Here is a 25,290-nt window from a genome sequence, read left to right on the forward strand (position 1 = left end):
TTTCTTTGTTTCTCAATCATACCTTCCTTAGACAATATTCTCCTTGACCAGATGAAAACATCTTGCAAGATATTTACAGGCTACTTATTGGCCCAAGTAACTCACATCAACAACTGGACTGGTTCATGCTACAGTTCTCTCTTAGAGGGAAACCTGATTTCCAAGCTCTGGGACATATCGGTGTAACATGTGTTTCTGTTTATAGCCTTTGTGTGTTGGTTAATTTAGATTTTTTCTAATAAATATGAAGGAGCTCCTCATACATTTTAAGTATTAACTAAGGTGAACGCCACATTGAGGGGAATATTCCCTATGCTGTCACTTTTACTTCCTTTGTGGTTTCTTCCATTATGTTAAAGCTAAAACAGTGATCATAACTTCACATATCAGATACATGTACAAAATGCAACCTAGTTAAACCCTTTAACAACTCGCAGCCCGGCTCCACGACTTCCTACTGCATCCTTGGACGTGTTAATTAACTCTCTCGGCCTCCTTCTTACGTATAAAATAAGAGTAATACATAAGGGTAATAACAGCACTTAGTAAGTTTTTAAAGAATAAATCTACTTTTCTTACGGGCTTAGCTCAATAACCAGCACATAACACTCAGTGTCTATAGCCTTTCCTTCTAGCACCCAAACCTTGTCTAGATACACTGTAGACTGACTACGTTTTAACCACGCTGTGAAGATTAGAGAATTTCTCTGGGGTGTCTTGCTTTCTTCAAAGCTGGGTGAATCCCAGTACCACATAGCAGCAGCCCGCGTCTAGCCAGGGGGGCCACAAGGCGGCCCTGCACTGGTCCCGGGCTTCCCCGGGGAGGGGCGCGCGGGGGCGTCTAGTTGTCCCGCAGGTCTCCCCCGCCCCGCCCTGCCCCGCCCCGCCCCGCCCCGCCCCGCTCGCAGACGCCGGCAGGGGGCGCGCTCCGACCCCGGCCGGCCTGGCGGCGGGGCCCCAGCGCTCCGAGCGCGGACTCGGGGCCACCACGCGGGAGGCGTCGGGGAGGCCTGGCGGGAGGCGGGGACCAGGAGGCCTCGGCGGGGACAGCGGGCCCAGTCCGGGCGGGCGGCGGGAGGGGGCGCTGCGGGGCGGAGGGCCCCCGCGCGGAGGAAGTGCCCTCTTCGCCGCCTCAGCCGCCTCAGGCGCGCCGCGGGGCCGCCTCAGCCGCGCCGGCCACGATGTCGTCCCGGCCGAGGCGCAGCGACGCGGGGGCCGGGGGCGTGCGGCGGCCGCGGGAGCCGGCCGAACAGGAGCTGCAGCGGCGCCGGGAGCAGAAGCGGCGGCGGCACGACGCGCAGCAGCTGCAGCAGCTCAAACACCTGGAGTCCTTGTGAGTCGGCGCCTCCTCCGCGAGGCGCGGGGTCGGGGTGGCCCGGCACCGCGGGGACGCGGGAGGCTGGGTCCCAGGGGACCCGTGCGGCGCTGGCACCCGGACTTTCGGTCGCGCCTCCGCGAGGAGGGAAGGGCCGTTCCCCCCTCGCGCCGAGCGGCCTGGGCCGGCAGGGAAGCTTGGGCTTTATTTCTAAGTCCGAGGTGGGCGTGCGGCCGGGGCTCTGCTTGGCGCTGAGGACCGTGCGGCACTTAGTAGGCGCTCGGCGGGGATCTGGGGACTGAACACGAGGCAGGTGCAGTGAGCGCTGCCGTCCTGCCCTTTCAGAGTGATCGGTTCACAGGGCCCCCCGGGAACCGGATAAAACCCCCATTCTCTTCTTCTGCTGCTAAGAAGGGAAGTTAGTGCGGGGGAGAGGGCTGGAGAATGGGATGAGGGCTTGTCCCTAAAGATCCCAAAGGTGGAAGAGAGTGGAGACTTGTTCTCTTTAGTCCTGCGGGTTTTTACCAGCACGAAGGGTGGGGGCTACAAAGAGGTCAATTCCAGCTCAACAAAAAGAATTACGGCCAAAGTCTCCTGTGGTTGCTGGTCAGCATGGCCTGACTTAAAGGGCCACCGTGCGCCCCCAGCTCCAGCGGGTTCAGGGAGAGAGCCCATAACCCGCGGGAGGAGGGCAGGCTGTAAAGGAGATTGAAACATCAGGTGGGAGGTGGATTCATGATCTTCCAGTTCCTTTCTGTGATTCTGTCTTTCTGTAATTCCCTGGCAAACTTGTAAGTTTGGTGCTCACGGAGTTCTTCAATACATACTTCGTTTCTATTTCAGGCACTTGGATAACCTAACCTAAGATGATCATGTAAGAGAAAGCCCTCAAAGGATTCAGATTCTTTATAGTTATAACCTGGGAGCTTTGACACAAAATGCATTGCACTGTTGGAGGCTGAACTGCTCCTTTCAGTGTGACCCTTGAGCCATCAACTAACTACCTTCCTTTAAATTTGTGAAAACAGTTGTAAATGGGCTTTTTTAGGGAATGCCATTGCTAATAATAGATTTCACAATGTGTAGTTCTATCACACTCCTTTTCATCTTGGCAATAACAATTACATATTTTTCAGGAATTTGGATTTCTGTTTGATTGGCCATATGTTGTTTTTGTACAACTCTTGTGGCTCAAAGGATGTATTACTAGATTATTGGATTCATAGACTGTACTACCAAACTCCCTTTGGTCTCTGTGCATAAGCCATGGCATCAATATTTTAAATGAATGGCTGCAGATGAACTGGATCATTTCCCCAATTTGTGCAGATTTCCATTGTTCTGCTAGATTATGCCACCATGTTGTGTTAGAAAATATTTTAAGCATTTGCTTTGAAAAGTCACTGGACCACACCTAAGAAGCTAAGTCTATTCGTGCTTAGTTGTTTACTGTGCAATCTTAAAGGGGCACATCCTCTTCTGTCTGCTTAGAAAAGCTCTAGATTAGAGACTGTCATTTACCACCTGGCAAGTTGTTTTCTTCCACCTCTGTTGCTCCAAATCTTGGCCTCTGTGATGCTAGTGCTCCAGTCGTGAGGTGCCTCGTGATTCTTGAGAGCATGGACTTGTCTTCAACAAGGGACAGAGGCCAGCAAGTGTGTGGTGTGACATAGTCACCCATGCGGAAATCAAGGCTCTGAGGGATTAAGTAAATTGCCCAAAGTACACAGTGAGAATGAATCATACTTCAAACCAAAGGTTTTTACATCCAAAGCCCGTGAGGTTTCTACTACACCTTGCTTCCCCTCTGCAGGATTCACATTAACACTGATTTAGAACTGAAAAATACTCCTGCTAGAAATCTATCTACTCAAAGAAGATAGAACATCTCCTTTTATCAGGACAGTTATAAAGAGTTATTGTCACTTCTGAGAGCAGTTTTCTTCTCTTTTTTTTAGATTTATTTATTTATTTGTCAGAGAGAGAGAGAATGAGCAAAAGCAGGGGGAGCAGCAGGCAGAAGGAGAAGCAGACTCCCTGCTGAGCAAGGAGCCCCATGCAGGACTCCATCCCAGGACCCTGGGATCTTGACCTGAGTTGAAAGCAGATGCTTAACCAACTGAGCCACCCAGGCATTTTAAGAGCAGTTTTCATTTTATGTGTTTTTTTGGATTTAGTTATATCCTTATTCCTTTAGTTCTCCCTTCTATTACCTAGAGCATGCCCGGCACAATAATTGATTACTTCTGCAAGGCGTTTTTATGTGGAATCTTTAATATTACCTGAATATCAAATTTAGTTTTGCCTATTGTTCCTGCTCCTTTTTTCTGGGAGGAAAATATCAAGTTAATTAGGGCTAGAATGGAGGTTATAGTCCTGAAACTATTACAGAAATAGCATTGATTGTTAAAACAAATCCAGCATACATAACTCTATAGGAGATATGAACTCCTAATAGCATATTTTTGGCTCCATTTTTCTTTCTTAGTCCCAAGTTATCTTTGGTTTTTCTTTCAGAGATATATTAACCTGGGTTTATATCAACAGAGCTGTAATGTAGTTACCATTGATTTCATTTTTCTTTTGCAATTAAAAAGCATTTTGCAGGGGCGCCTGGGTGGCTCAAATGGTTGGGTGTCTGCCTTCAGCTGGGTCATGATCTGCAGGTTCTGGGATCAAGCCCCATGTTAGGCTCCCAGCTCGGTGGGGAGTCTGCTTCTGCCTCTCCCCTGCTTGTACTCTCTCTCTCTCCCTCTCAAATGAATGAATAAAATCTTAAAAAAAAAAAAACACAGCGTTTTGCAGGTTACTGCGTGTAGATATGGATAGAATGAAAAACAAAGATCTCTCTCATTTATGATCCTTAGTTCCTATCCCTAGAGGCAAGCATGTAACTAGTTTCTTTGTTATCCTTATAGAGCTATCTAAAAGGTGTGTGTGTATGTGGCCATATATAGTCTTCTTCCCATACACACAAGTAGAAGCTTACCAAATACACTGTTTTGCTCCCTATTCCCTCCCCACCCTTTTTTTTTTTACTTCAACTATTGTGGAGATTGTCCCATATCAATATATAATTCATTTTTTAAAGATTTATTAATGTTTTTCTGTTGATAAAAGGAATACATTTTCATTGTAGAACACCTAATTACTCACCCTTGCTTCACCATCTGGGTGCAGCAATGTTGAAGCTCTCACATTTCCAATTTTCTGGAGTCTTTTCACCATTTTAAGCCAGCTGCTATGCCCAGATGTCCTCAGTAAAATGTTATTTGTGGGAGTGTTGAATTGACCCAGGATGTTTGGTTATCATGTTTCTTTTTTGCATTCTTATTTTCCTTTATAGTCCCATAGGCATTCACAGTTAAAAGCCAAATAAACACCCACATGGTATATGTTATAGCTAGAAGTAGGTCAGTACTGAAAAGCAAACATGAGGATTTGGTACTAATTTTCCATATTGGGAACCCAGAAGCTTTAGGGGCAGTTCCGGCAGAGTGATGGGAAGTGAAAATGAATTGGGAGCATAAGCATGATGTGTATATTCCCTTAGGAACCTTGGGAGGGGGGGATCTGAGAGCTCGAAGGGAAGGTACATTCCCACACATCATACATCCCCTTAGTCTAGCAGCATTGTTTACTGAATGCTGCCTGTCATCCAGGCACCGTGCAACGGTCCTGGACCCCGAGTCGGCAAGGTCAGTACAGGCACAGAGGGCTGTCAGAGAGCTGAGGAACAGACGGCTCACTCTGCAGGCAGGGTGGGTGGGCAGGATTTGAACTAGGAGCTTCAGGGAAATGGGAGAAGAAGGCTCAAGGACAGATCACCTCCACTGCCATCCCCTGCAACAGGCCCTCCCCTCCAGCTTTGCTCTTAGCCCCCTGTGCTCCCCCCTGCCAAGGTAGAAAAGATTTCTCAACCTCCCCCCCCCCCCAAGGGGCCCTACTGTGCTCAGACACCTAGTTAGTGCTTCAGTGAATTTCAGTTCTAGATCTCCACAGGATGTGGTGTGGCATCAGTTTATTTATATGGGCTCCCTGACTGCTGGGCATATTTTATTAACTGCTTTAGATATAGGATAGTTTTAAGGTTTTACTAAAAGTATCCTTTTTATTTTGGCCTGCCATTGCTTTTTGCTCACTAAAATGTGTTATGTTCCTGTTAACATGATTGATGATGTTTTTTCTTTTCCTTTCTAGTTATGAAAAACCTCCTCCTGGGCTTATCAAGGTCAGTGTGAAGTTTGTGCCTTTGGTTATCCTCTTAGACACGTTTGACTCAGTGCTCAGACTCAGGAACTTGTTATAAAAACCTGTTGCATAAGGTTTTGAACGTCCTTTTATGGTAACCCCGCTTCTCCCTGCAGATGCCAGTCGGTTCATACACTTTGGGCTTTCTGTGTCCAGCCTGTGCCTTTGTAGAAATGTAATCAGCCGTGTGTCTGTTCCCTAAGAAATGGTGGCAGGCCCACGTGTTCCTCAGCCATCAGTCCTCTTCTCCCTCCCTCTCTCTCTTGCTGTGGCTGCATCTTCTCACAGCTGTGCTCCTTCTCTGCCTTGCTGCTGGTTTCCTGAGTGTCATCAGCTCAGAGAACAGTAGTGTCTGAGGAGACTGGTAGGTCCTCTAGTCCAGCCCCTGGTGCAGGACACCCACCCCCCAGCAGCACCTGGCCCTAGAGTCCAGTCTCTGTGGGAGGGAGACCTAGAGGGCTCAGTGGAGGCCAGACAGCTTTCTGCTTGCTCACCTTCAGTGAAAAGAAAAGACTGTTACAAAACCTTTCATTATAAATTTAATATTCATGGGAACTGAAAACAATCAGTAAAAAAAAAAAAAACAAACCTTAATTGTATAAATTGTATAATGAAGTTATTTGGTAGTGAAAACACACTTCATAAATACAGCAGGTGTGAGATTATAAAACATGACAGTGGCCTCCAAGAGATAATCATCTTTTTTAATTTAACATGTTATTTTTATTATTTCAGGAAATCTTGCTTAATTCTATGCTTTGCTTCATTCCACAAGGCTTTTAAGGTACCAGAAAAGTTTGTGATCTGAATCTAATTTTTGTGATCTAGAATCAGGAATTGGAGCTCACAAATCATCCCTATGTGAACAATACTAGTAATGTTTCTCTAAGAATAGCTATATCATCTTCATGATATAGTTCTTCTGGTACATTTATTTCTGGTTTTTCTGTCAGGTATAATTTGTCTTTCTTTCTAGTACTTGAGAGGGGAACTTAGGATGACATGGGCTTGTCAAACCCCTGCGAAAGCCAGGCAGTGCTGTGTTCTGAAGCAGGTGGGAGAGGATTCCCGTGCTTTTTTGCCATGTTGTGTACACGTTGTTTCCTTTTTTAGGAAGATGAGACTAAGCCAGAAGACTGTATACCGGATGTACCAGGGAACGAACATGCCAGGGAATTTCTGGCTCACGCACCAACGAAAGGACTTTGGATGCCCCTGGGGAAAGAAGTCAAAGTTATGCAGTGTGAGCATGGGAGGGTTGCAAGTAACAGTCCTCAATACACACAACTTATATACCATGATTTGCAAAGCACGTTTACTTCTTTTTTTAAATTTGTTCTCACCGGGGCGCCTGGGGTGCTCTGTTAGTTAAGTGGCTGCCTTTAGCTTAGGTCATGATCCCAGGGTATTGTGGTTGAGCCCCGCATCGGGCTCCCTGCTCTGCCAGGAGCCTGCTTCTCCCTCCTCCTCTGCGTGCTGCTCCCCCTGTTTGTGTGCATTCTCTCTCTCTTTCTCTGTCAAATAAATAAAATCTTTAAAATAAATAAATAAATTAATTAATTAATTAATTTGTTCTCACTGCAGCCCTGTTAAGTCAAGGCATAATCTCTGTTTTATAGTTAGTGGTCCGAGGTAAGAGGTAGAGGAGAGCTTTAACTCCAGGGCTTCTGACTCCAAAGGCAGTGGTCATCCACAGGACCAATATTCCAATAACAAAAAGGATATTCAATTGTAGAAATGCCATGAGGGACAAGGGATGCACTGGAGGGCAAGTCCCTTTGGGTCTTGCATCATTCGTGCCCCCCCCCCACCCCATCAATGGTGTTAAGGTTTCATCCGTGTAACCTGAGAGGAGCTATGGGCCCCAGAGGGTGGGTCCCGAACAGGTGTGCTGTGCATGCACACCCCCACCCCAGTAGGGTGGCAACACTTTTCTTTTTCTTTTCTTTTCTTTTTTTTTTTTTTTTAAGATTTTATTTGACAGAGAGAGACAGCCAGTGAGGGAAGGAACACAAGCAGGGGGAGTGGGAGAGGAAGAAGCAGGCTCCCAGCAGAGGAGCCCAATGCGGGGCTCGATCCCAGGACCCCGGGATCACGCCCTGAGCCGAAGGCAGACACTTAATGACTGAGCCACCGAGGCGCCCCAAGGGTGGCAACACTTTTCATCTAACATAAGTCAGTATTTGAAGAAAGGGTATTGCTGCCTTTTAAAGGCATTTGTTTGTACAAAGATTCTTCATACACATAATTAAAATAGTTTCCAGTCTCTTTTTCTTCATTTCCACTCACAGCTCTTTTACTTGGTTATTTTGCTATTTATCTTCATGTGTCTAAGATTACATATTGTATTGATTTTGCAGGATTAGGTGTTATTTATTGACATTGTACAATGGAAGATGAGCATTTAGCTCTCGCCTGGTCCTACCACACACATGTACTCTTATTATATCACATCTCCCCAAAATGGTTTTTTCATAATTTTGGTTAGATAAGTCTTTGATGTTTATTTTATTCTGATTATATCCAGAGCTGAATCATTTCGTAAACTGATTACTTTTCCTTTCATGCATCCTAAAAAGTTCCCTCCTTTCCCCTGGATTAATGGTTGTCTTGTTTTTGGTATTTGTGTGTGTGTGTGTGTGTGTGTGTGTTTTGTTTTATTCTGTTGTTATTGTTTTTGGTTTCCATGTACTGATTTCTTACTCAACCTCAAACTGTTTTGAAGGATGAATCTTAAGGCCTTCAAATACTTGAGGCATTCTATTAATTTCATCCTCTGAAAATGGTTGCTCCCATGCTTATCATCCAGTGATCTCCCTTCACTTTGTGTTTTGAACTGAATGTTTGTGTCCCTCTACAAATTCATATGTTGAAGCTCTACTTCCCAATGGAATGGTATTTGGAGATGGGGTGTTTGGGTTGTGGTTAGGATTAGATGAAGTAATGAAGGTGGCTCTGATGATGTGATTAGTTCTTTTTAAGAAGAGACCAGAGAGCTTGCCCTCTTCCCACTGTGTGAGGACACACGTTGAGAGGACACAGCTGTCTGCAAGCCAGGGGAGTAACCATCAGAAAACAACCCTGTTGGCACCCAGATCGTAGATTTCCAGTGTCCAGCACTGTGAGACAATAAATTCCTGTTGTGTGAGTGACCCAGTCTTTATTTTGTTAGGGGAGCCCCAAACTAAGACACGATCATTCTGTGCTTTCCCTTAGCTTGTTTCCTGTGTTGGATCTCCTGTTTCCTGTATGTTGAGTCATCTTCTTTGTTGTTATAATCTTTTGTTATGGTGGAGCCAAGACCATTAAATGGGGAAAGGACAGTCTTTTTTTTTTTAAAAAAAAACAGATATCCCCATGCAAAAGAATGAAGTTGGACCCTTATCTAATACCATATACAAAATTTAACTCTAAGTGGATCAAAGACTTAAATGTAAAACCTAAAACTATAAAATCTCTTAGAAGAAAACATAGGGCAAAGCTGTACAAAGTTGGATTTGGCAGTGATTTCTTGGATTAAACACCAAAGGTACAGGCAACAACAACAGAATATTGACAAATTTGACTTCGTGAAAATTTCAAAATTTTGTGAATAAAAATTATCAATAGGGTAAAAAGGCAGCTTACAGAATGGGAGAAAATATTTGCAAATCATATCCGATAAGGGATTATATCTAGAATATATAGAGAACTCCTAAAAACAATGAAGATACAAACAACCTGATTAAAATTTGATAAAGGACTTGAGTAAACATTTCTCTAAAGAACATATACAGATATCCAGTAAGCTCATGAAACAATTCTCAGTGTCAGTAATCATTAGGGAAGTATAAATCAAATCTACGGTGAAATACCACCTCATACCCATTAAGATGGCTACTATCAAAAAAACAATATAACAAATGTTGACACATGTGCACAGCCTTCTAGCCTCCCAGGATTGTGTCAGAATTTTTTGAAAGCCTCTATGGACATCTCATTCCCTGGATCTTTTACATTTTTAGCAGGGCTCCTGTTTATCCAATGAGATCACAGCCATTGGCAACTGATGTTAAACAATTGCAGGTGATTGTTTTCAACAAATATCCTGAGGAATTGGGCTTTTCCTGTAAACTATAAGACTGATTAAATAGCAACAACACCCTGTCAGTGTGGCTCTGTGCTCTGGGATTAGGGTTTTTTGGGGGGCTCAAAACCTGGTCTTACCCTCTTTGAGGGTGCAGGACTGTTGCTTTTCATGGCTGTCATGGTTGCAAGGCTGTTGGTTTTTAAGATTATCATGGAAATCAGGACTGGGAGTAGGTCTGGTTAAAATGCCAGACATCCTGCTGTTCTTACCAAGCTTCACTAGCTTTTCTTGAATTAATGCTCCTTAGATTGTGGCAAACCTTTCGTTAATTTCTAGAGTTTCAGATAAGTTGATTTGGGCAAGTTTACAACTATTTTCAGTGCGTTTATGGAGGCTGTCACTTGGCCATTCTTGAAGTGTTTCCTGGCTTATTCCTTTTGAAAAGAATCCTCTTCATTGTCATGTTTATGGGATGTCAGGAAGGGAATGAGAGCAAGTAAATGTGTTTAGTCTGTTATCTTACTCAGAAGTCTACAGTTTTTTTGTTTGTTTGTTTGTTTGTTTGTTTTTTAAGTTTGAAAACCACTGCTCTGTTTTATAGGTGGTTACTTACATTTCAATTACCATTTAAAAATTTATTTATTTATTTTAGAAAGAGGGAGTGAGCATGCTCGAGTTGGGGAAGGGGCAGAGGGAGAGAATCTTGAAGCAGACTACCTGCTGAGCCCGGAGCCCTATCTGGGGCTTGCCTCATGACCCTTGAGTTCATGACCCGAGCCAAGAGGAAGAGTCTGATGCTTAACAGACTGTGCCACCCATGTGCCCCCATTTCAATTACCATTTTGTAGTTATTTGCACCGACTTGGAAAATAAGTATCTGGGTTAGGACCAGAGCCAGTTTTACTCGTGATTTTCAAGGGCCTGCAAGGGACACACTGATGTGTTGACATGGTCATATGATTTTGTGAAATTTGACAAGGCAAGATTTTTTTTTCCTAAAGAGCTCCTCTCTCCATAATTTAAACTCAGGCCCCACAAAATTTCGACTCATCCCAAGTGGGATAATAGACACATATACATGTACATCCTTTCATTGATTTTATTGATTATAGTGTTATCTAGAACAGTGGTTCTCAAACTTTAATATGTTGATAAATCAATTAATCTTTTAAAACTCTAGTATGTTTCTGTATTTCTGGGTTGGGTCTAACACTATGCATTTCTAACAATCTCTCATGTGTTGCTGATTTTGCTTGCCCATGACCACATTTTGAATAGCAAGAATCAGGGGCGCCTGGGTGGCTCAGTCATTAAGCGTCTGCCTTCGGCTCAGGGCATGATCCCAGTGTTCTGCTGGGAGCCTGCTTCTTCCTCTCCCACTCCTCCTGCTTGTGTTCCCTCTCTCGCTGGCTGTCTCTATGTCAAATAAATAAATAAAATCTTAAAAAAAAAAATGAATAGCAAGAATCACCTTTCCTTTAACAGTAACAATATTTTGAACACAAAGAACTTTGGTTTGAAGGAGTATAATCCTTCTTTCCTGAACTTTAAATGTCTGGGGAGTTAAAGACAGAGACAGCTCAGAGGCCATCAATAAAGAATCTCCAAACTTCATTCTTTTTCAATAGTTTCCTGCATCCAGCCCTCAAAATTAAAAAGGAAAACATTGCTTCTCTTTCACGTCATACTTTGAGTAGCTGCCAGCGTGGAGCAAACCTGGCTGATCTTACTCCCTCATCCTGCTTCCTGACTTCCTTGGTTGGAGTTCCTTAATGTCCACACACAGAGTCTCACTTAGCTCACCACTCATATGACTTCCTGAGTTGCCTCAAATCCAGATGGTTCTGAGAGGACGAAAGCAGGTAAGAGAAGTAACAAGGGTGTCACCCATTCCTGCTTTGTTCACCACTTCATTTTTTCCCACATCAATGCCTGATGCCAAGTCTGTAGTCACTCAAATTCCACGAAGGTGCATATTTCCATCTTGTGCCCTGGAATGTGTGGATGCATTTTCTTATGTCTCCTCCCAGTTCCTCATCAGGGCTGCCTGCTTCTACCTATCTGCTGAGGTAATATTAATTCCTAAAGCTACATGAATAAAGGTCGTTTGGGAAGCAATTAGTTTCCCTTTATTTTCTAGGCTCTTACATGGTTTATCCACTCATCGCATTTGCTTTTAGAATTGGAGTTTAATGAAGAAAAACTTTAATATGATCTGCTGATTCTTCATCTTCATTAAATGAAATTGTTATCTTACAGAAATATTTCCTTGTGTCTTTGTTTTTAGGTTGGCGTTGTAAACGGTATGGTCACCGAACAGGCGACAAAGAATGTCCCTTTTTTATCAAAGGCAACCAAAAGTTAGAACAGTTCAGAGTAGTAAGTAGAACCCCACCTTGTCAATTTACATCTTTCAGAAATAGTGAATATTAATGAAACAGGCAGTAATCAGTGAACTGGAAGTTCACATAAAATACATTCCCAGAACCTTTTTGGCCAGAGTATCTGGTGTTGACTACATCTCTTATTAAATTACATTTGTGTGACAGTTAACAAAAAACTAACTTTTTATTAAAGTGTTATTTGTTTATACATTGGAAATAATGATTCTTTTTCTAAAGCAGGCTTTGTTATTCATTCAATCACTTGTTTTAACTTACATAAAAAATCATGTTTCATAACTAAAATTAGAGTTTTAGTTTTCCAGTCTTTAAATTATAAGCTAGAAGTGTATATATAAATTATATATGCTCTTTAGTTGACAGTAAGATAGAAATATCATTTCCTCAGTTTATTTTAATAGAGTCATCTCCTAAAGGTGTTAATTTACCACTTAGTAACTTCTGCCAAGTGAAATATGCCACTGTCTAGATATACGGAGGTTATCAGCCTATAACAAACTGGGGCCAACATTCACTAAAGTTTTTAAGACATTTAAAACATTGTGGGGCACCTGGGTCTTTCAGTTGATTAAGCGTCTGCCTTCAGCTCAGGTCATGATCCCAGGGTCCTGGGACTGAGCCCCACATCCAGCCTCCTGCTCAGCCCCCTGCTAATGCTCTCTCTGTCTCTCAAGTAAATAAATCTTTAAAAAAAAAAAAAGATGTTTAAAACATTGTGGTTTTATTTTAATAATCTGGAGTAATTATTTTTGATCACTCATCCACTTCTAGGTGGAATGTCAGTTTTTACAATATTATATAAAATATAGTTTGGTGATAAATCTCAAAAACTTTGAAGATATTCATTTTTGGGGGCTCAGAAATCCCACTTAAGGGTAAGAATATAAAAGAACATCAATATATGCACAACTGTTTATGAATAAGGATATGTATATATAAGGATAACTCTTATATGATTGAAACAATAGAAACTAAAGATAAATGGGAAACAACAGTTTAACATATCAACATAAATTTCTGTAACATGCAAATTAGTCATTAGAAATCATTATTTATATTTTTTGAGATTTTATTTTTAAATAATCTTTACATCCAACCAGGGGCCTGAACTCACGACCCTGAGATCAAGAGTCGCATGCTCTCCTGACTGAGCTAGCCAGGCACCCCAGGAATTATGTTTTAGATGATGTAATGTCATGGGAAAATGTTCACAAAGACATAAGTGAAAAACAATAGAGTTGTGTATATAAGAGGATTATAATTTTTCATAAATTATTAATAATGATTGAAAGAAAGAGATCAAATGTTAATAGTAATTATCCCCATGTAGGGAGGTAATAGGGTTTTTTTAAAGACTTATTTATTTTTGAGAGAAAGAGAGTGTGCATGCATGTGCACACAAGTTGGGGGAGGGACAGAGGGAGAGAATCTTCAAGCAGACTCCCTGCTGAGTGTGGAATCCAGTGCAGGGCTCAGTCTTATAACCCATAAGATCATGACCTGAGTGGAAACCAAGACTTGGACGCTCAACTGACTGAGCCCCCAAGGGCCCCAGTAGGTTTTTGTTTGTTTTGTGGGGCTTGAACTTATGACCCTGAGATTGAGACCTGAGCTGAGATCCAGAGTTGATTGACACTTAGGTGCCCCACTTAGGACACTTAGGACACCCAGGTGCCCCACTTGTTTTTCGTAATATTATCTCTTGGTCATCTTTCCAAACAGAACAAAGAGAATTACCTCAATATTTCTACCTTGGATATTTCATGATTCTGCCATAGTTTATGTTCTCCTATAAAGGATATTTAATTTATTTAAAATTATTTAAATTATAATCTATATATTTCTAATTAGAAAATCTTTTGTTACAGCCTCAGTGGGTTTGCAGTGATAGAAACCCTTAGAATGGATTAGAACATGTTAAATAAAAAATTATACCAAATAGGAAAAAAACCTGGTTTCAGTGAAATATGGATTTAATTTTTATTTAACTGATAGTCCATGGAGCCTAATGCAACCTTAACCTTTTCTCATTCTAAAGGCACATGAAGATCCCATGTATGACATCATACGAGAGAATAAAAGACATGAGAAGGATGTAAGGTGAGATGGTCCTGGTGATAACGATACCCTCTTAAAGTCTGAAATTATATAAAGTTGGAAACACCCGTTCCAGTATGAGATGAGTGGTTTGGTAACTATGGTACTTCAATTGTGAACTATTAGGAAGGCAGGAGTCATCACGGGAAAGGCCAGTGGGTGGGGAATGGGCAGGCCAGCCTCGTTCCACTTGGGTTAGCTTAAAGCAGTGGGCTTGGCCCCACCTGCTTACACCACTGATAGTCGATGTTGGCAAGTGTAACTTAGTTTATCTTCTTCAGTGTCTTTACAGATCTGAGCTATTGTTAAAGATTATCCTTAGACATGAATAAAGATAGGGTGAAGAAAGCAGAGAGTTTGTTTTTCTCAAACTGGTTACACGGAGTTCTAATTGTTAAGGAGGTAGATTACCTAGTATGAACTTGAGCGGTTGTGGGTGGTTGGGGGGCGGTGATGAAGGAAAGGAGACATCTGTTTGAAGTTACATAGTAAGGACTGAGAAACATGCAGAAATAGTTAGGACAGGAAAAGAATACAGAATGGCTTGTACACCAGTTACAGCACAGTCCTATCAAAGAGGCACAGGTGTGGACAAGAATGGGGAAAACTTGCAGAAATAAAAATAAGTGCTGTCTTCAGTAAGGTAGTGATTCATGATGTTTTTTACCCTCACTGCTGCTCTTATATCATTTTTATCTATCTTATTTTTGAGTTAAATTTGGTTCTTTGGTTAATCTTCTATGTTTAGGATACAGCAGTTGAAACAGTTACTGGAGGATTCTACCTCCGATGAGGATGGGAGCAGTTCCAGTTCCTCAGCATGTAAAGAGAAACACAAGAAAAAGAAGAAGAAAGAAAAGCATAAGAAAAGGAAGAAAGAAAAGAAGAAGAAGAAGAAACGAAAGCATAAGTCTTCCAAGTCGAATGAGAGTTCAGACTCGGACTGACAACGACTTGACTCGTTCAACATTCTCTTCTCACAAATCAGACGCTGTGGCCAAAGACCAGAGGATGTGGAATCGGGGAGGACTAGGAGAGAGCCGCCTAGAGAGCAGGGTATTTGGTGTCACGCGTGTGAATTCTCACCTGCCTTCCAGCAAAGATGTGACCCCAGGAGGGTGAGTTGTACTTTCCCAGGTGCTAGCTCTGGACAGCGGCTGATTTCAGGCCGGAGAGCTTTGTTCAGCGTCGTCCTCCCCTGATGCCTACAGTCTGTGATTCCTTCGAGCTGCCCCCGCCAGGGTGGCCGGACTGGGCATGAGTCTCTGAGGAAGCTCCAGGTGCTGCTGCAGCCTTCCCGTCCCCAGGGCGCTACTTAGTTCCCAGAGACTTCAGGTTTGACTTTTCTCTGTTGTCCAGGATAATAAAAGCTCATTACTTTATTTATTTAAAAAATATTCATTAATTTATTTTTGAATCATAATATATTTACATGGTCCAAATTTAAAAGGTATGTAAGGTTTGTTTAATCAGGAAAAATCTTCCTTTTCTCTCCCCCAGCCACTCAGTTCCCTTCCCCAATGGTTAATGTTACCAATTTCTTGTGAAGTCATCCAGAAATATTTATGTATCATAGAAAAAATTTTTTTCTCTCTTTTTAGCATACTGTAAACATTTGCACCATTTTGTTTTCATTTTTTGACTGAACAGTGTAAAGCATGTTGGGCCTTCCTGCACTCAAAAGATCCATGTTCATAAACCCCTGGCATGCTTGCTTGAGCTTTTTTTTTGGAGGAGTGAGACACACCTACACATTGAAAAATCATGTATTTAACTTGATTAGGCCTTATTGCTATTTTCACATGACTATTATTATTTCCAGAATAGTAGATTCAGAAAAATTATAAGGATGTAGTGATTACTGTACTGGGTCAGCTACCCACATCCCCAAATACATCTTCATCTTGTTAGCTAAGCACAGCCCACCTGAGAAGTTGTCGCTTTGTGCCGCAGCTGAGGCAGCTCGGCAGGTCGGAGTGGTGCCTGTAGCTGGGGGAGGGTGTCTGTTCTTTGCTGAGCCAAAGTGGAGTCAGATCTTGCTCAGGAGCAAGTGTCCCTCCCTCTCCACCAGTGTCTGTTGCTGCTTTCATCATTCAGGGTCCCAGGAACACATTATTCCTACTTCCGGCCACTTTCCCTTTGGATTCCCCCCCTTTTTTAAAATTTTATTTAAAAAAATTTTTTTAAAGATTTTATGTATTTGATAGAGAGAGAGAGAGAGAGACAGCTCGCTTGTGTGAGCACACGAATGGGGGAAGAGGCAGAGGGAGAGGGAGAAGCAGACTCCCCGCTGAGCAGGGAGCCCCACATGGGGCCCATCCTAGGACCCTGGGATCATGACCTGAGCTTAAGGCAGATGCACACTTAACCGACTGAGCCACCGAGGTGCCCCAGATTCCCTGCTCTTTAAAGAATAAGTGATGCAGGCCAGGTTGACTCCTTTTGCAGCTCTCTTCAGTTAGTGCCCCTAGTCTTGGCCTTCGAAAATTTATCTCAGTAAAACAGTTGGCCCAGATTGGAATGGCCAGGATTTGTCATTTCTGAAAACTATAAGGCCAGTAAATTCAGCCATGTCTTACATAGTTCAGCATGCAGCAGGAAATTCTCCTTCCAGGAATTTTCTTCCTCCTGCAGGAAACTCGTTCGTCATAAACCTATTCGATGACAATATGGGAGAATAATATAGATGAGCCTCAAACTTATGGAGCAGCAAAATCACCTGGGGTGGTTGTTAAAACAAATTCCTGTGTCATAACTCCTAGAATTTTAGAATTTCTGATTTACTAGGTCTGGAGTGGACTGGAAAATTTCCAGTTGTGTGACAAGTGTCCAAGCGATGCTGACACTGTTGGTCTGGGGGCCAGACTTGGAGAACCACTGCTCTAAATGTTAAACCTCTTCCTGAAGCCTTCCTCCACTTCCTGCTTTAATTGAAATCTTGTGGGGCACCTAGGTGGCTCAGTTGGTTAAGCACCTGCCTTCAGCTCAGTTCATGATCTCAGGGTCCTGGGATCGATTTCCGCATCAGGCTCCCTGCTCAGCGGGGAGCCTGCTTCTCCCTCTCTATCTCCCCCACTCATGCTCTCTCTCACTTTCACTTTCTCTCTCTCTCTTGCAAATAAATAAAATTTAAAAAAAAAAAAAATCTTGCCATCTACTGCATGTAACCCTTGCAAGTTAATTCCTGTCTCTTCTCTCTCACCCCAGGTTTCTCTGTCTACTGTTTCTGGCCTAGGTTCCGTGGTCCTTTACTTTAGTCTGTCATATCCCTTGACCTACAGTCCTTTTGCCCAATTTACCCAGAAGAACCTCAAACTAACCTCTTCCTCCTCTGCTCCAGCTCCCAGACTGCTGAGCCTATAAAGCTGATCAATCAAAGGTCTTCATCCTAAAATCTCTCCTTTCAGTCTCAGTACTCTCCAGTCCTATTTAGGAAAGGAAGAGAAGTCACCAGACCTCCTTCTACCAAGGTATCTATCAACTTGTCATTGTGGTTGTGGTAGGGAGAATTATAAAATAGCCTCCAATTTTTTTTGCCAAATCTGTAAACTGTTACTATAAGGGATTTTACTCCCATGATTAGATTATACTACACAACTGATCTTTTCAAAGGGTGCAGGGGTGTAAGGCATGGCCTCTTACCCCAGTTGAGACAACTCTGCAGGATCATTGCAGCTCTGAAGCTCCCAGTGGGATTTTGGCTAAGGTCTTTGTTGTTACTGCATCACATCCATACTTCCTCCCTATACTTAATCATGCTTTCTTTGCCCCTTCAGAGGTTTTATTCCCTGTGGCACTCCCCACTAAATTTCCTGCACACAAATCTTTATGTAGAGTCTGACCCTAAGGAACTCGGTGTGCCAGAGGGTACAATAACCGTTTGGGAAAATGAAAGGGAAGGTGTTGTCGGGATGTACCCTTCATCTTGGACTTGTTTTCACACTTATGCTTGGCTTCTCATCTAGCCTCTAGAATAAAGGTAAGACTTTGGGAAGGATTACAACGCAGGCACAGTGTTCATTGGACCAGTCCTCTTTTTGTGCTTGCTCTTCCATATTACTGGCGTTAATAGTTAATACTCCCAGTAGCCAAAGAGCCCCAGTTCTGGTCCATTTAAGTGTCTTGAGTTAGTTCACCCACAACACTTGAAACTCATTTCACAGGTGTCAAAAAAGTGATCAGATTCAACTCACACTAACATATTAATAGAAAACCACACTCTTTAATCTTCGCATGGGGATTTATACGTAAATGAATCAGATTGTTGGAATTTGAATCAGAATCATTGGTGGGGAGTTAGAGTAGTGGAATGCCTTCCTGGTTCCCAGATAAGCAAGGAAGTTGGATTATATGGACTCAAGTCTTCTTTATTGTTCATTTACTCCAGCTAATGCATTCCTACCTCAGCCTTCCCACTTCAGTTATGTTCTGGGCTTGGAATGATGGTGGGAACAGTGACAAGGCCAAAACTGTTCATCTAAATTGACACTAAGCCATTCATTCACAAATATTTGAGTGCATATGATGTGCTAGGCTCTAATTATTCCATGGAGCTACTATAGCCCTAAGGAATGCATGGTCTCAAGGGTGAAAACATTGTTAACTGTCCTGACATGTCATGTCATGGGCTACAAAAGTGAAAATGCAGGTGTTACTAAAACACACAGGAGAATCCCATACTCCAGTCGTGGGTGGGGACAGGCATCAGAGATATTTTCCTAGAGTATCTACCCAGTCTTTTAGGTAGGGGTTAGGAAGGAGGTAAGTCACAAACCTTATCATAAGACCAGCTTTAGAAACTGTATTATCTTTTGCTTGCCTTTTTGCATCTCATCTGAAAACATGCAGTGCTATCACTTTGTACCATCTCCTTAAAATCCATCTTGAGAGTTAAATTTGTTACCACAGGAAGTTAAAAATACAGTTGAAAAATATAAAAATAGAGTAAACAAATATAGTTAACTCATCACTGGGCAACTCAGAGGCAACATTTAGTAAACCCATCCATAGGTATCAAAATATTGTTCATACGATCACCCAGGAAGCCCTTCCAGGAAGCAACCCAGCCTTTCCACATCTGCCCTGTTCTTACAAATAACCTTAAGGACAGCCTTCATCCACATATAAACATTTTGGCACCTAGTCACAGACTTAACCTGTACCATTTACTGGGAAAAGACTTGTTCTACAAATTGACCATTTAGGTTGTAGTTTCTGAGTATAAGGAGTTCGTTTCTCTTGTTTCTGAGTGTACACCGAAATAAGTAACATATACTACAACCCACCAATGGACATACCAATCAGTGGAGCTACTATAAGCCTGGTTTCCATTTATAAAAAATAAATAAGGTACCATCTCTATCATCAGGGTAGTGCTTGCTGATGGGGAATCCTTCATCTTTTTTATTCTGTCCTCAACTCACCATCCTTTCCCCATATTTAAAGTTCCCGGGAGATTACCAGACAGTAATACACCTGGCAGAAGTATTCATGAACGATCCAACTCTTTTGGTGGTGTTACCAGTGATGTGGCCATTTTGAGAGGGAAGAAAATGCTTGAGAATCACACACACATGCAATTGAATTTATTTGCTGTTTTAGTTCTTTTAATTCCAAAGGCTTTACAATGACATTTTCTTTTTTTTGTATAACTGCTTTCTCACTTCAAATCAAGGGACGATCCTGTGTTCTAAGCCATCATGATGATGTACTGTTCAGCTCTTCTATGTAGCTGGAACACAGCAATTTGTTTCCTATGAAATAACAACAGAATAAAAGAGTTCCTTAAATTAGCTGTCTAACAAACTCAAGATATACAGAGAATCATTACTAATATCTTTAGTTTTCATCTTTAGCATAAAGTTAAAAGTCTTAACATTTTGCCTGAGCATGATTATCAGTCTTTTCTTATGACCACTGTGGGCAGGAATGGCACCTTGAAAGGGCCAGTAACTGCTTGGCTCCCTGACACCCCAGGCCCAGGGGTTGACGGTGTGGCAGGGATACTCAACACCAAGACTCAGTGTGAAGAGAAGCCTGTTATGCTACTAGTCCCTTAAGGGAGACCCTGACCTTCCAGTCCTCAGCTCTACCACCTCCAAACTGGGAAGGACACTTTGATAAGCCACCAGGATAACTCACAAAATCCCATATAACCCACAACAGACTACCATTAACAGCGCTGGGAATTAAACGTGGAAAACCGGCATCAAAATGACATTCCACAGAACGGAAAGGCTTTGGCTCCAACCTACGTGTAAGCGAGGATCTATAGATCTCAGGTCTATTACCCAGTCACAATGCTGCCATTTTTCACTGCCCACAAGCAGTGTTAGTTTTGGAGGGCGGAACATGCACTGAGTACGAAACCCCAAGCAAACCCCTAAAAGCCATCATGAAACCCAAACTGGACACAGGATAGATACCAACCTCTGTACCTTCTGTCTGTTTCCTAAGCTTTACAGCACCTGCCTCGAATCTGTTTGAAACTTTGTAAGGTAGCTCGGTTTTCCATCTCTCACAGTTACCCGAGGGAAGAAGTGATTCATACATTAAATAACTCAAGTTGCTTAAAAACCAAGGGAAAAAAATCAAAAACACACCCTACACACAAAAATCTATTATTTAAGATACTATTCTGTATCATTCTACAGTCCTTAGCAGAAAAAAAAAATCAAAATAATAGACACAATCTAGACAATTCGGCCTGAAAATTATCATCTTAACTGTGTAAGAGTAAATTAAAGTTATCTTCTTCACAGGGCTGTGATAGGATGGAAAAAACTGATTCCTACACACTGATGAGAAATGACAGCAGAGGCAAATGAGACTCTGAGAAGACTAAAGGTAAGATGGACAGTGTTTTGGTTTAGGAGCTAAGACTGGAACTTAATTAAATTTCCCCCGGGGGCCCTTATGCATCCCGCTCGTCACTTACCTGCTACATTTCATTTTTGCACCGCAGGTATATTCATCCCCCAGGCTCCACTTTGGGCCCTTCCCACTCACTTGAGCATCCTCCCTAAACATAGTGTGGTCTAAACTCAAGCTTCAACCAGGTGTGCATGACCTGCTTGTCCAGTCCTCCTATCGACAACCACATAGTAAAGCAAAACAACTTCCCTTCCCAAGTTTACTTTTCAATGGATGTTATCATTTTCTTTAGGTATTCAAGTTCAAACCCCAGCCTTTTTTTTCTTAATCAGTTTTGTTAATGGATTCTCTGAGATGTGTATCTTTTACCCCCATGTGAGTTAGGACCCTCATCACTTTATATCCAATGTTCATTTAAACTGACTTTATACTGGGTTTTCAGCCACACAGACACACTTCAAATTCTTCCTACACTGTACTGCCAGCTGAAGATGCCTTCAGAGCACATTTCTTCCTGTCCTTTCTCTTTCAGTTTGCTTTTGGCACCTCCTTATTGCATACAGGACAAAAATCTAAAAAAGGAAAATTTCTACTATTTTAGCCCATTCTGCCCAACCCACTTGCCCAACTCATCACAGGTCTCCCCTCTGGCTGGCTGTTCTCAGCCTCAATCTCTGAAACACACTTGACCTGCCCTGGCTGCCCACCGGAGCTCATGCTACTGTCTCCATTCTCACTCCACACCACAGCCCCCAAATTTGTAGCAAAATTCACCACCTCCACATGGACTGCCCTTTCTCAGCAACTCCACCTAGATCTATGTCCATGACTCGTTTCTCTCTCCACTCCCCTGTCCTTTACCACCACCTAGCTCTCCATCATCTCCTACAGCTCTGTTTCAAATTACATCACAATTTCCTGGAATGCAGGAGCTCAAACCTGGGATCTCTGCCAATCCTACAAACATGGGCACCTACGGTTGTTTAAGAACATACTTTCAAAATGGAGAAATACTGTTGATCTAGGGCTGCCTGTGCATCCAGGACACAGTATGGAACCACCACAGACAACCAAAGAGGATGAGCCCATTAGTCACTTACATTGCCACGGCTTGTGGGAGGCTGTCTTGGACTCCAGTCCCTCCTGCTTGGCCATGGTACGTTCCCCTCGGAACCTGCCATCCTGTCCTGTCACGTTGCATACCGTAGGGATGCTCTTGTATTCTCCAAGCTTTACCCTATACTTATTTCTGGTGGGCCACACGATAAGCTGGGGAGAGAGAGAGCACTCAGGTGGCATCCTGATGATCCTGCCAGCCTTGCGATAAATCCTTCCTTTGGAAGATGTCACAGGGCCCAGCGGACTAACTTCTTCAAAGAGGCATTCTATCTCATACATTTCACCTTCAGCTTCCTCTTCCAACTCACAGTCTTCTGAATCCTTGGGAAGTACAGTGTTCAAGACAGCATTTTTCTTCAATAAGTAGACCGTGTTCCCACTTGAGAAGTTGCTCAGGGATTTCTGCTTCCTGCCTTTCACGGTTTTTTTACTCTTTGCATACTTTTTGAAGTTCTCACGATCCTCCTCCTCAATCTCCTCATTCATGGTCATTTCTTCTTCATCTGTGCTCCGTTTCCCGCTCCTGATGGTCTTTCTCCGCGATCCCTTAGTTTTGCAGTCTGGTGAGGACTCTTCATCTTTGGAAGGCATTTGCTCAGGGGATTTCTCCAGCTCTGCATCCTGCCACCAGCTCCCATCACATTGAATCCCTTCATCCACGCCCCTGCTGTTCATCTGGGCCAAGCAGGCAGGGCTAGGAACATACTTTGAATAGCTGTCCCTCTCTACCACCTCATCCATTTCCCCACACCTGACCGCCTCTTCTTCTGCTGCCCTTCTGCTTTGCGGTGAGGACTCAGGTGATTTCTCATGCTCTGCATCCAGCCATCGGCTCATATCACACTGGATGCCTTCAACCTGGGCCAAGGGGTTAGGGGGAGGGACATAATTCTCAGGGTAGCTGTTGCTCTCTACCACTTCACCTTTGTCCACTTTCACAGGGAGGCCACGGCCCCCACTACCATTGTCTGGCATGCTTTCCCCAAAGCTAATGGGACTCCGGGATTTGGATTGTAGGCTCAGGTCCTCCACGGCTTTATTTCTGGAATAGACTGGCCTTTCCTGCTGCAGCTTATTGCCATCTCCAGAAGACTGGCACAGACTGGTGTTCAGGGTTTCCTGGATTTCATCTCTGTCTTTTGCTTCATCTGGAGAGGACACGAACTGGGGACCAGCTGCATAGCCTTTTTCTTTACCCAAGTTCATGTCCATGATGGAGCCCGACTTTACCTCCTCCTCACGTCTTACGTCATGACACTGCTCCGACCAGATGGTGCTTTCTTCATCTTTACACGTAATGCCGTCTGCACCTTCCTGACAGTTATGAAGCACACTTCCACTCTCAGGGGAGCTCTGTGAAATCCCACCGTGCTGCACCATGATGTCTGGCATGGCTTTACCGTAAGCTAGGTCGTACAAACGGATAGTTTCCTTCAAAGTCTTCCAGAACTGTGTTACAGGGGATCCTTTGCTCTGTTCTAGCCTCATCTTCCCTTCCTCAGATGCAAAGTTGACTTGAGGTGATGTTCTATACAGGGTGTTAGGAGCAGGGCTCTCACCATGTAGCTGCTGCTTCTGGGCAACAGAAGACAAAACCCCATCTATTGCTTCAGGAATGTTGTCAGTTTCTGTGTCAATATGAGAAGTCGGGATACTGGTCACCATATCACCTTCTGAGTAGGTGTCTTGTTTCCGGGTCCTGTTTTCAGCCTGATGAGGTTCAGTCTGAGTCTCTTTTGTTTTCATTGTCTTTCCATAGCCACTACACTGCCGGAACTGTGCTGTGTTACAAAACATAGGTCTCCGGTTAAGTGCAGTGGGCAACGGGGACTGAGGGATGAGGAAGCCAGGAGACTCACCGAGTACCACTGAATATGGAAAATACAGACTTCCATTTCTGAAACCTAGGAAGAGAACGCAGTAGTTAGCCACTCTGTCTCCGCAGCCAGTCACAACATTCAGCCAGTAGGCAGCCATGCGGCTACACCAATTGGTAGAATATGCAGTTTCTTCCACGCCAGTTGGTAGCTACTGGCCCCCACTTCTCCCTGGATGTCCTCAGGATTCGACAAGGGAAAGGGCAGTGACCAGAACTTGGGGCCTCCGGAACCCTCCTTCACCACTAGAGCAGGCATCTGTTCTCATTGCTCGGTTGCCAGGCCATCAGAGAGTCAGCGTATTATGAATCACCCCTACTTAGTAGTGACTCTTTCAGCGAGACCTAGCACCCACTAAGCATAATTCAGGATCGTTGTGGCTGAGGAAAGAATAATTGTGTCAGCTCTTCTAGAGCAACGAAGACAAAAGTTCTTTGTAAGTACAAGCCTTTCTAAAGCTGTTCATTCAGCACTATTCATTCACAGACACACAGACACACAGACACACACACACATCTTCTCCCTTCTCCCATTTTCCTCTCTTTAGGGGTAAACAGGGCAATGGTGCCAATAATTCCAGAAACATTACTGTCATACATATTCATGTGGGGAAAGACATTTGATTTTGCAAGAGAGATTTATACCATTGATAAATGAAGTTAAGATAAAACTTCTACTTAGTATATAAAAGGAATAATTATATTCAGATCAGTGTTCATCAGGCAATTTACTCAATATTAAGGTTGATCTTATGAACTCGATTTCACTGTTTAAGACTGCATCAAAAGGCTTCTTGGACCTGGCCTAATGTATGTATACATAAAAGTATATGGGTTTCTTTCTTTATAGAAAGGAAGCAGACAAGTCTCAGCTTGGACTTCAGCATTGTCTACACGGTTAGAAACCAACAGAATGAAGTTCATGAGTCAGACAGCTTCCTCCATACATGTTGTACTATATCATACAATGGACTAAAGTACCTTAATGCAGGTCCCTGCCACTAGCGTCAACCCCAGGACCCTATTCAACCACCCACTGCAAAAACATAGAGGTGTTAGAGTTGTTATTTTGTTCCTCACTAATCAGCAAAATCTTTGGCTACTCTATGTAATACCTTCCCTCTTCTGCTACTATGGATAGGACTTTAAGTCATCTCCACGTTTTTAAGCTCAGTAACTACTACTAGTAAATTCCTTGACCCATCTCTGTGACATTCACAGGTCTGTAATCCATACTAGTTCCAGAATTATCTATCCATCCATCCTTCTTTCCTTCTTTCTTTCTTTC

The 25,290-nt window shown here is 43.1% G+C and overlaps 2 protein-coding genes across 3 annotated transcripts; one reads left to right on the top strand and one right to left on the bottom strand.

Annotated features, from left to right (window-relative positions):
* Positions 1 to 1,167: 1,167 nt before the first annotated feature.
* LOC103658959 (retinitis pigmentosa 9 protein) lies at positions 1,168 to 21,054 on the top strand. 2 transcript variants are annotated; one of them, XR_005838537.1, is made up of 7 exons: positions 1,168 to 1,333; positions 5,516 to 5,546; positions 6,680 to 6,809; positions 11,923 to 12,014; positions 14,076 to 14,137; positions 14,883 to 15,252; positions 20,896 to 21,054. XR_005838537.1 is itself a non-coding variant. In XM_040644118.1 (6 exons), the coding sequence occupies exons 1-6, from the start codon at positions 1,182 to 1,184 to the stop codon at positions 15,079 to 15,081; spliced, it is 666 nt and encodes a 221-aa protein (XP_040500052.1). In that variant the 5' UTR covers positions 1,168 to 1,181; the 3' UTR covers positions 15,082 to 15,516. The 2 variants fall into 2 exon arrangements, 1 of the variants encoding a protein (XP_040500052.1); XM_040644118.1 differs by lacking the exon at positions 20,896 to 21,054 and having other exon boundaries at positions 14,883 to 15,516.
* On the bottom strand, positions 19,126 to 25,286 carry LOC103658957. Its single transcript, XM_008686469.2, has 2 exons — positions 22,108 to 25,286; positions 19,126 to 19,887 (listed from the first exon to the last, which is right to left on the bottom strand). Coding segments are annotated over exons 1-2 (1,998 nt in total). The 5' UTR covers positions 24,104 to 25,286; the 3' UTR covers positions 19,126 to 19,885.
* Positions 25,287 to 25,290: the final 4 nt, after the last annotated feature.

Source organism: Ursus maritimus, unplaced genomic scaffold (genome assembly GCF_017311325.1).
Source record: "Ursus maritimus isolate PB19 unplaced genomic scaffold, ASM1731132v1 scaffold_3, whole genome shotgun sequence".
NCBI classification, from domain to species: Eukaryota; Metazoa; Chordata; class Mammalia; order Carnivora; family Ursidae; genus Ursus; species Ursus maritimus.

What these genes read in the sequence shown, in the direction of transcription:
- LOC103658959 (XM_040644118.1), top strand. Translation starts at nt 1,182, where the DNA reads ATGTCGTCCCGGCCGAGGCGCAGCGACGCGGGGGCCGGGGGCGTGCGG. An exon ending in AGAAGTCAAAGTTATGCAGT is followed by an intron (nt 6,810 to 11,922) that starts GTGAGCATGGGA and finishes CTTTGTTTTTAG; the next exon opens with GTTGGCGTTGTAAACGGTAT. An exon ending in AGACATGAGAAGGATGTAAG is followed by an intron (nt 14,138 to 14,882) that starts GTGAGATGGTCC and finishes TTCTATGTTTAG; the next exon opens with GATACAGCAGTTGAAACAGT.
- LOC103658957 (XM_008686469.2), bottom strand. Translation starts at nt 24,103, where the DNA reads ATGGCTGCCTACTGGCTGAATGTTGTGACTGGCTGCGGAGACAGAGTG.